Consider the following 11409-nt stretch of genomic DNA (forward strand, 5'->3'; position numbering starts at 1 on the left):
ATTCTCATAAAAATTTAAATATTTTTTGAAATTTAAACTATACTAATTTTTTTACAGGGGAAAATATGAGCGAGTGTAGAATATGCCACAAAAAGCATCCTAAAGCTTTTATGGCCAAGCATATGAAGAGTAGACATCCTACTGAAACCCCTGGACTTATAAAGTGCAAAGAATGTGAAAAAACCTTTACATCTAGTAATCAATTTGGGAAACACGTAAAAACTCACTCAGGTCTGTAATTTAGTTTAGTTGCGAAGCTACTCTATAATTAACTTTCATATTTTCTGTCTGTTATTCCTGCATAAATAAGACAAAAACTCAACTCACCCGGTCATTATAAAAAGCTTGTTCTGAAAGCAGCAACATATTTGAGATCTCCATAATATATCTATTATACATCCAATAGTCAAATAAGAGAAATAAGCGCCATCCTGATATGTAGGTATTGTGTGCTTCTTATTCGCAGATAGGCTTTGTGAGTCTTTGCAAATGTTTCGTGACTTATTATTTTGATATCCATTTATTGTTTGTTTGACTTTCACGAGGCCTTTGATAGTCAGTTGATGGTTCTTCTTGGTTATCTAAAACAAGAGAGCATTACTGATTAGCGCTGTTTTTGGCTAATTTTCTTTTTTCCTATTTGTTCCTCGTTTTTTTCATCACTTTATTACTTTTTTTATCTACCTATTATTATTATTTTTTCTATTAATGTTTCATCTTCTGTTGTGTACGTTTTTGTTTTGAACTACTTTTACTTAATTATAGACACTTTGGTTAATCTATCCTTTCCAAATATAGATCCTAAAATTGATATAGTTAAGAAACGTGTTCTACCTCAAACAACTAATTTAAGAAGGAACTTTTATCTATTAATTGTCCTATTTTTACTTCTAGTTTGTAGATGATGTAAAAAACTACCTGTCTTATTTTAGTCCATATTAAGGTTATATCAAGAATTATTGTGAGTTGTGTAAAAGAAGTTTTTTCAGTGCTGGAAGTCTTAGGAATCATAAACTTTCAGCTCATGGCATTGGAGGTAAATTTTTTTCACCAGAAATACAAGGATAGCATAATATAAGATTTTTTATTTAATTTTTCAGATATTAAATAAAAAAAATAAACTTGTGATCTACTTCTATTAATATTTTTGGTAAATGTTTGAAAAGCTTAAGATATATTATGAAATTTTGATTATTGTTATCATTTATTCAGGTGAAAATACAATACCGTGCAGCCAGTGTGATCAAACCTTTTTTACCGCCAGTAATCTTGAATACCATATGCGATGTCATACAGGTATATGTTCTTATTCTAAAGCTGCTAAGATCCCATAAAGTTATGTTTTCTAAAACTTTAAAACAGGATTAGACCGCAAAATTTGTAGTAAAATTTCCGTGGACAAGAAAATAATATCCTAAAAGTTATTACTTACCTACCTATCTTTAAAAAATTGAAAATAGTAATTTATTTTTTTAGGAGAAAAGCCTTATAAATGTGAATTTTGTCCAAAGGCATTTCGTTTAAGCGGCCAAAGAAAGCTTCATTTGAGGACTCATACAGGTTAGATTTAGTTTCATCCTGTTTTTGAAAGAGGCAGGATATATGCCTGTTATTCATTACTATTAGTAAGTACTCGCTAACAGCTTTAAAGTGTAGCGTAGAAAAAAATTATGTCTTGATGAAGGTAATAAAGATTATGTTAATGTCTTAATCTTCTTTAATCCTATTATATAAAGTAGTAAGCGTTTTTTGTCTGTCCCGAAGGATCTCGCTACCCGCTAAACCCATATTGTTCTTCTTTACATTGAAGCTTCTTATAGGTCCTGGGGAGGGTGTAAACACCCCCCTCCCCCCAAAAATATATTTTTTTAATCTTTTGAAACTCAAATTTTAAATGGGATAAGGTCGACTTTTCCCCCTCCAACCTTAAGTGCACCTAGAGGCTTCTAGGGGGCGTAGCCGCTAGTAAATATATAATATATATTATAGGCTAGAAAATTTTTATAATTTAGGCGAAAGACCATTTTCTTGTGATCAATGTGAAAGTACTTTTGTTCAAATGGCTCACCTAAGAACACACAAGAAGCTGGTGCATGAAGGTCTAAAGTTGCCCTCACTGAAAAGAGACGGGCTAGCCGGGGTCAAGGCTATTTGTGGAACATGTGGAAAATTTTTCAGCAGCAAGAAAACTCTTAAGGTAACATTATACCAGAGTCACGTATGTTATCTATATATAAAGTATTATTTCCCTCACTTTGTCTGTAACTGTGTAATTGATGGGTGCAATGATTTTGTAAATATATTAAACTTAAATTTGTGGATTTTTAAAAGCCCTCTTTAATTAATATCTATTTTTTCTGAAAGCTTTTGTTACCCTGGTAAAAAAATTTTATCGCTCTAAGTTTTTGCTTTTAAATTTTTTTTTGTATTTATGGAATTTAGGTATACATACATGCTTTTCCTGTTCATCCCATCTTTGTTTGTTATGACCACTTGCTTGAAATTATTTCTGTAGAATTATTGATATTTTTTATTTATTTATTTTTTAAGGAACATGAAAAGCTGCATACTGGTATAAGACCATTCAAATGTGAGCACTGCGATAAAAGTTTTGCTTCATCCAAAACCCTGAAGATTCACTTGGATACTCACAGAACAACTAAAGACTTCTCTTGTGAAGAGGAATATTTTATTACATTAACAATTAAATTACTTATTAGAATTTTAAGAGCCTTCTTTTATATTCTGTAAGGTTAATCATAAAGTTCAATATGGTAATAAACTTAAAAACTTTATTGTTATAAAGTAGGATTAGTTTGCCAAAATAAACTTATCCTAATAACAGACTGTTTTAGGACACAAAAAGTACGTATTTGAAGTTATAAATCGACAGCTGTAATTAATTTTTGAAATTGTATGTGTGTTTGCAACCTAAAAAGCTTAAACTTTCCACAATTTTCTATAACGTTAATGTATTGAACTTTACAGTTAATCGTAAAAGTAAATCAAATAATATTCCTTTTATTGAATCAGTGTGGAAAATCGTACACGACCAAAGCGTGTCTACGAAATCATGTAAAATTCAGCCATGAAAATGATGAAAAATTTCCATGTACGTTGTGCGATTTTGTGTTCAAACGGAAGCAGAATATGACTCGGCACATCAGGGATGTTCACCAGAAGATTAAGGATTTCAAATGTGAGGTTTGCTCCCAAGCTTTCTGTAGCAATACCGTAAGTACCTCCTTTTAGACCTATTTTCAAAAGTAACAGGATGTTTGTCGGTCTGTGTGTCTGTTTGCACCGAAGGATCTCGCTAACTTCTAGACGGATACGGTTCTCCTTTAAAATGTAGCTTCTCATAGGTCCTAGTAAGGTTTATAACTATTTTAGGGGACGGTAACAACACAATCCTAAGAGAAATCACCTCCAGAAAAAACGAACCCATTAAAAAGATGGGGATGGAGATGGGGATGGGGATGGGAAGGGGGTTGACTTCCTCTTACCAAAAGGCCTCTAGAGTTGTAGCCGTTAGTATACTACTAAAGTAACGTGATATATCTGTAAACATATGTCTGTGCGTAAATGGCTGGACAAATCGTTTAACAATTTTCAGGAATGTTTACTCAGGTCAGGAAAGTTTTAAGTTATTTGACACATCCCCTTCCTCCCAAGAAAAATACCAATTATTCAACCCCATTCCTACTCCACTATTTTTGTAATGTTTGTGAGTCATTAATAACATAGAATTCTGATTTTACTATTATACTTAAATATTAAAATACATAAATCTTATCATTTTTAGAAAATTTTAATTGCATAATTTATCACTTTAGATATTCATTATATTTATAGGTCTTAACACAGCATATGAGGGTGCATACAGGAGAGAAACCATTTCAATGTGATGTCTGCAACAAAGCATTTTCTCAATACAGTTCCTTATGGAGCCACAAAAAGAAGAGCTGCAATAGTCAACAGTAGTTTAAGAGTCACTTCTTCATTGTTTTTTTTCTTCAAAATTTTTTATTTTAGCATTGAAATTTTAAATCTAAAGGGATAGTACTAAGAAGTGCATGAACGAATTAAGTTACTATGAGTAGTAATCCTTATGTTTTGAGAATATTCCACTAAACTGTTTTTTATTTACATAAAAGTTGTACATATTATTATTTATAATTTAAAAGTTACCATTTCAGAAAAATATTGAAGGCATAAATTACAAGAATATTATTTGTATTTAAAAGGGCTATAAAAAATTTAAGTTTGAAAATACTAAAATTGTAATCTTGCTGATTTGGTATAAAAAGTTACTCATATAACAAGTTTATGATTTTGTCTTGATATTGTAAAATTTACATTGTAGAAAATTAATATGCTTTCGTTTGTTTAAGTTCAATAGCATTTCATGTAACTACCTTTACTTTTCAAGATAAAATGAAAATTGAACAACAGGAAAATGGAGAGGGTGATGTCAAAGATTTTATTAGGAATGGAGAAAGTCAAAAGGTATGTTCAAGTTTTAATCTGATATTCTTTGAAATTTAAGTACATATTATTTAACCGATGCAATCATAGCAATACATTGCAACTAAGTTAACCCTATTAGTTTCAAGCATTATAATGTTTTTTTAATCTTAATAAAATTCTCCACTTTTTTACTCTTGCATTTTCTGAGGACTTTACAAAAAATATATCTTAATTTTACTTTCAGCCGCCTGATGTCGCTCCAGACGAAAATCTCGAGCTTCAAGAAGTAATTCTAATATTAAAGGAAGCTAAAGATTTATTGAATGCTTATTCTGCTGAAATAAATAGGAGGTAAGATAATATAATGTAAAAATGTTTACTCCTATTCTCTTAATTTTGAATCTCTCTTTCTTTTTCTCTTTCTCTGTCTCTTTTCATCTAAAATATTGTGAACTTTTATTGTTGCGCTTCTTATAAGCATAGTTGTCCTTGTTGGCTCAGATTACTCTCAAAATATTTGAAATTAGATTATATTGGACACAATTAGCCGCCTTGTTTAGAAACCAAGTTTTGTTATTTTTCCAAACTGATCCAATTAATAATCTTGAAGGTTGCAAGAACCATGGAGTATAGAACAAGCTGGGGATATTATTAAAAGAGTGGACAATGCTCAAGAAAAGTTGGACAATTATATCAGGAAGGAAGCCACTACTGCTAAGAAAATTGTTGAAGTCCCAAATCCTAAACAAGAAGTTGTAGAAGGTAATTTGTAATATTGTAAGGGGCTTATTCAAAAAGGGCCATATAGATAGAATTACCTTCTTTGTGATTTACCAAAGGCGTTTGATACCTAGCAATTAGTAATAGTAATTTAATTTTGGTTAGTACTTAAAATCAAAGGCTTGAACTAAATAAGCTTTTGAGGATATAGTTTAATTATTGATCTTATGATAAAAAAGAGTTAACATTGTTTTTCTACACGAGATAGCGATTTTACTTTTCGTATAGGGGGGATAGAATATTTTGCATATCCCTCATCTCAATAACTGGAAACTATTTTATATTTTTTTTTATAGTAACAGACCTAGATGATGAAAAGAACAAGTTGCTCCCTAAGGGCCCCTTAGTGGAGGGCGGAATAAAGCTGGAGGTCAACGAAGTTGCTATTCACGAGGAGGCTGAACTCAAATACCTGGAACAGCTGGCCTTCGACCTGGATCCCTCTGGTGGTGACATGGATATGTATGACGTAGACCAATACTATGAAACTGATGAACTAGATGACAAAACGGTAATTCATTATTTGATATTGATTGCTCATATTTCATTATTGGATTTTGTAAAGTTGCTTTAATACTCCTTATGTTTATGACATTTTATATTATTATTAGAGGCAAATAATAAATGATTCAGAAAATAATACTATTTGAAATTGCTAAAAATTTAGATTTTTTAGGGGTGTAATGTGAACGTAAAACTTGCTTTTTCTGTAACTAAAGGGAAGTGGATAAGCAGGGGGTGGGGGGGGGGGGCAAAAAGAAACTGTTTATCAGAATCCTGTTCCCTATATAATGAAAATAGGAAGATTCATGTCTGTCCATATTATGCTTAAGATCTATCCATCACATGAATATTATTATTGTTCAGTGGGTTCCAAGTAAGAGGGATCCCTCTGCCAAGAAAGAGCTCTCAGGTCCAGCAGGAGGTGTTGACGTTGAATGCAAAATTTGTGGAGTAACTGTTAAAAGTGGCGGCCTACAGAAACATTACAAATCCCACGGCGACGGCCCTTATCCTTGCTTTGTATGCCAACGAGAATTTGAAGATATACACACGTTAGCAAGACATTATAGAAAACATCCTAGTGTAAAAGAAAAGGAGGAGCCGACTGTTAAAGGCGTAGAATGTTTAATTTGTGAAGAGGTCGTTTATTGTACCACAAAAGGTCACATTGAACTAAAACACCATTATAAAATACATGGTGACGGACCCTTTGCTTGTCCAACATGTGAACTAGAACTTCCTAACCTACAAAAACTGCGAGAACACTCAAAAAGCCACAAGAAGCATCCATGGAAAGAACGTATTTGTGTTATTTTTAATGAATGCTATCCCAGCTTGAGAGCAATGGTTGCGCATCGCAATACTCATGGAGACGGTCCCTTTACATGTAGAATATGCCAGAAGGAATATAAAAATTTGAAGAAGATTATTCAACACATGACAGATCATGGAAATGAAGTGACGTGCGAGGTGTGCTCAAAGAGTATGTCGGAGAAAAAGTTGAAACATCACATGGGATATCATACAGGTTTATTCTTAATTATTATCAATTCTTATTCTTATAATCAAGACAGCATTATAAAGCTCATCAAACAAGTATAAGGACCAAACATTAAGTAACAAATAAAGAATAAAGGACTTTAAATATTGAAGCAACAGAGGTTTAACATCGAATTGCTTAAAATTCTGGAGGCACTAAATTGAATCTTACCAAGTAATTATAAAGGTGCAGCTAAAACATACAAATGTTTATTAGTTTTATTATTGTATGGTTGCTAGGCTTTAAAAATTATCCTTACTGTTGAAGTTATAACGTAATGACGATTCTATATGCTTAGATTTACAAAAAGAGATATATCAGTAAAGGACGAACGAACGGACACAACCTAAATGTTAAACTTAAAACTCCTTAAATTTCTAGGTGAAAATATGGAGACCTGTTCAGTGTGTTTTAAGAGTCATCCGAAGGCATTTATGAACATTCACATGAAAATGAAGCACCAGAAGGGTAACAGAAGATATTACTGTCACATGTGCTCAAAATCTTATGCTTCAAAGAAGGATTTGAATGCACACATGAGATATCACACAGGTTGGTAACAACATATTTTATGTCAGCTTATACCAACAACGAAATTCATTCGAAAAAAAAACCCGAAACCTCTACATATTTTCAGCTGTCATTGAAGGGCAACTAATATTAAAATTGACGACTTCTCCATCTGCCCTAAATATCATTTTAGATTTAGTTCGCTTGTGTGCTATACATTATTCCTGATTTTAAGTGGCTTTATTATTATTATCATCTAGTTTTGTTGTGCACTCACAGCGTGATTGCTCACTTGACTCTCTTAAATTATTAACTATGTTGTTTTAAACTATTGAAACATTTATAAAGTAAGAACTAATTAAACACGAGATAAGTTATTCTATATCAAAAACTGTAAGATTGTAACAAAATACAAGAAAAATCAAAAAGGCTAAATATTTTTACAGTTTTTATAGGAAATATGTGTAAATCTTAATCAGGTGAAAATGCAAACCCGTGTAATTTGTGTGAGAGAATATTTGCCAGACCCAACGAGTTGAGACGTCATCTTTTTAAAATTCATCAAGTCAGAGGTTAGTCTTTAATTTATATGAAACAGGTTTACTACATAAATATTTTTTACAAGTATTTTGCCTGTTTTATGTTAATGTTAATATTCTAAGATTAACTTTACATTTTGAAACACTAAAAGACTTTTGCTTAGTATTACTCTGTATATCCATCTTCAGCTATGAATTTACGTGACACTTTATTTATTGAAACATGTTTTCCAAACCCCCTTGAAGCTTACAAAACTGGTTTTATTCTTATATTTTTTATCTATAATTGTCAGAATTATTAGTACCTATTGATTAAAATAATTAAATAACTATTTTACGTTGACTTAAATTACTACCTAGGTATTCTTTTATTTTCTAGATGAAACTGGCTTTGAATGTGAGCACTGTGACAAAGCTTTCTTCCACAAAAATGAATTGAAAAACCACATGCAAATTCATACAGGTGCCTTCCCTTTACTATCATACTTGATCTAAGTACAAAAGTTCTATAAAGCTTTTCTTTTAAAAACTTTTTTGGAAATCACATTTATATAGGTATTTCTATAACTATTTTCATTGAAATTTATATTAAAACAAATCACAGAATATGTAAGCAAGTTATAATATACATTTATTTCAAAACCTAAAAAAGTTTAACCAAGTTACCAAGGTTTTTGACAGCAAATATTATGGGACCTTATTATAAAAAAATATATAAATGCGATTATTTTCTTTATATATACAACGTAACATATATATTATATTAGTTTTAAATTGTGATAACATTAAAAGGTGGAAAGTCATAATAGCTTTTATTTAATTTAAGGTGAAAAGCCGCATCAGTGTGAGGAATGCGGGAAAAGTTTCAGGAAAGCCTCGTCTAAGAATCAGCACATGCGGATTCATACAGGTAAATTAGTTAGGTTAGGTTCAGGACATCCCTAAAGGGCTAAAATATGGCTCCTAATTGATAATTATTACCTATCATATACTCGTTAAAAGTATGAAACAAAATAAATCTTAGTAGGAAAGCTTATATATTTCATGAATAATACACAATCTCAACTCATCCAGTCTTTATAAAGCTTGTTCTTAAAGCATGAACATATTTGATATCTTGTTAATACATCAGATTATACATGCAATAGACAATGTAGCGCCATCCTGATATGTAGGTTTTATGTGTCTCATATTTGCATATAAACTTTAAGAGTCTTTGTAAAGGTTTCGTGACTTATTTATGGTGCATTATTTGCCAAATGTACCACTTTTCTGCACTACCTCTCCGATTTTGTTAATACTCTATATTTTGGTCCGTTGGGTCATTCAAGGATGCTGGATGGCCAAAAAATAGTTTCAGAGTCCCTGGATGTCTAGATATCTAGCTATCTATGAAGGTAGGTAACAAAAATGTAAAAAACACCCATTTTTTCACAATTTTAAAAATTAATTTTTTCATCAATCTTACATCCAATCTATACATTTTATACACCAAAATGATCGTTTATTCATGTAAAAAGCGCACTTAATGCTTTTTTGGCCAAAACTCTAATTTTACAGGGTGTCCAACAAAAAGTGTATTTTGGATATCTAGTGTAATACCCAAAATACCTGTCCGAAAAAAATCATTTTTTTTTGGCTTAAATCCTGTGTTTTATCTGTGTGCATATATGGTATATAATGGTTCGGACCACCCGGGACTATAAGGTTGTCAAATTTTACTTTGGGACACCCTGTAAATGTGATTTTTGCGTCTGTAGAGCTAAAACTTGGTCCAAATTGGCTATTTTTTTCAAATTACTCTAATATGTGTCTTAGTATGTTTGGCCATAGTGTTTTCTGACCAGATCAATATTTTCATATTTTTTGGACACCCTGTATTTTCAAAAATAGAGAAAAAATTTTTTGTTTTTTTTAAAATTTTTTTTCTATTTTTAAGTTACTTAAAACTGTCATTTAGATACAGATTTTGACTAATAACAATAATATTTGCCTATTTTACAATTTTTTACACTTTTGGGACACCCTGTGCATGTTTTTGAAAAATGATGGTTTTTGCCCATTTTTTGGGGGAAGGAGTCGTTTTAGGGCCGTAGACTATTTCTTCATTTTTGTAGAACTTTTCAAGACACATCATTTGTTATTTATGCATAAACTGCAAAAACCGAACCGTTTTGCCGTTATTCACCGCCAAAGGCAGAATTTTTTACGTTTTTTGCCGTTCCCGAGGTTCTAATGGGCATTTGTGGTAAGAAAACGTTGATTTATCAAGATAACTGTGAAGTACTTTTATTTAGGCATTTTAATTTACTAAATTTCATGTGAAGTAAATTTTTTTGTATATCCAACCGATTTTTGTCAAAAGGAATTTCAAATCACTTAATTTTCTTGTTTTAACAATTGAAATCCATCTCGACGAAAAACGGTTAGCTGACAAAAAATTTTACTTAATGTGAAATTTAGTAAATTAAATTACCTTAATAAAAGTATTTAAGAGGGATCTTGATAAATCAACGTTTTCTTACGACAAATGCCCATTACAACCTCCGGAACGGAAAAAACGTAAAAAAATTCCGCCTTTGGCGGTGAATAACGGCAAAACGGCTCGGTTTTTGCGGTTTTTGCATAAATAACAAATGATGTGTCTTGAAAAGTTCTACAAAAATGAAGAAATAGTCTATGGCCCTAAAACGACTCCTTCCCCCCAAAAATGGGCAAAAACCATCATTTTTCAAAAACATGCACAGGGTGTCCCAAAAGTGTAAAAAATTGTAAAATAGGCAAATATTATTTTTATTAGTCAAAATCTGTATCTATATGACAGTTTTAAGTAACTTAAAAATAGAAAAAAAATTTAAAAAAAAAAAAATTTTGTTTCTCTTTTTTTGAAAATACAGGGTGTCCAAAAAATATGAAAATATTGATCTGGTCAGAAAACACTATGGCCAAACATACTAAGACACATATTAGAGTAATTTGAAAAAATAGCCAATTTGGACCAAGTTTTAGCTCTACAGACGCAAAAATCACATTTACAGGGTGTCCCAAAGTAAAATTTAACAACCTTATAGTCCCGGGTGGTCCGAACCGTTATATACCACATATGCACACAGATAAAACACAGGATTTAAGCCAAAATAAATGATTTTTTTCGGACAGGTATAATGGGTATTACGCTAGATATCTAAAATACACTTTTTGTTGGACACCCTGTAAAATTAGAGTTTTGGCCAAAATAGCATTATGTGCGCTTTTTACATGAATAAACGATCATTTTGGTGTATAAAATGTATAGATTGGATGTAAGATTGATGAAAAAATTAATTTTTAAAATTGTGAAAAAATGGGTGTTTTTTACATTTTTGTTACCTACCTTCATAGATAGCTAGATATCTAGACATCCAGGGACTCTGAAACTTTTTTTTGGCCATCCAGCATCCTTGAATGACCCAACGGACCAAAATATAGAGTATTAACAAAATCGGAGAGGTAGTGCAGAAAAGTGGTACATTTGGCAAATAAATAAAGGTACTAAGAAAGAGAGGGAATGTCTGATTGAGCCAATAG

At 31.4% G+C, this 11409-nt stretch overlaps 1 protein-coding gene across 1 annotated transcript in view; it reads left to right on the forward strand.

Moving 5' to 3' along the window:
• The window catches only part of LOC145327261 (uncharacterized), a 40320-nt gene that overhangs the window by 2760 nt on the left and 26151 nt on the right, over positions 1-11409 (forward strand). The window contains exons 7-22 of the mRNA XM_080170849.1: positions 58-231; positions 944-1036; positions 1213-1296; positions 1477-1560; positions 2013-2197; positions 2551-2680; positions 3032-3238; positions 4433-4509; positions 4715-4821; positions 5081-5232; positions 5547-5761; positions 6118-6781; positions 7175-7345; positions 7783-7875; positions 8222-8305; positions 8669-8752. Coding sequence (XP_080026975.1) covers positions 58-231; positions 944-1036; positions 1213-1296; positions 1477-1560; positions 2013-2197; positions 2551-2680; positions 3032-3238; positions 4433-4509; positions 4715-4821; positions 5081-5232; positions 5547-5761; positions 6118-6781; positions 7175-7345; positions 7783-7875; positions 8222-8305; positions 8669-8752 — 2604 coding nt within the window. The remainder of the gene's footprint in view (positions 1-57; positions 232-943; positions 1037-1212; positions 1297-1476; positions 1561-2012; positions 2198-2550; positions 2681-3031; positions 3239-4432; positions 4510-4714; positions 4822-5080; positions 5233-5546; positions 5762-6117; positions 6782-7174; positions 7346-7782; positions 7876-8221; positions 8306-8668; positions 8753-11409) is intronic.

Source organism: Acartia tonsa, chromosome 1 (genome assembly GCF_053477335.1).
Source record: "Acartia tonsa isolate MP-2025a chromosome 1, ASM5347733v1, whole genome shotgun sequence".
Lineage (NCBI taxonomy): Eukaryota > Metazoa > Arthropoda > Copepoda > Calanoida > Acartiidae > Acartia > Acartia tonsa.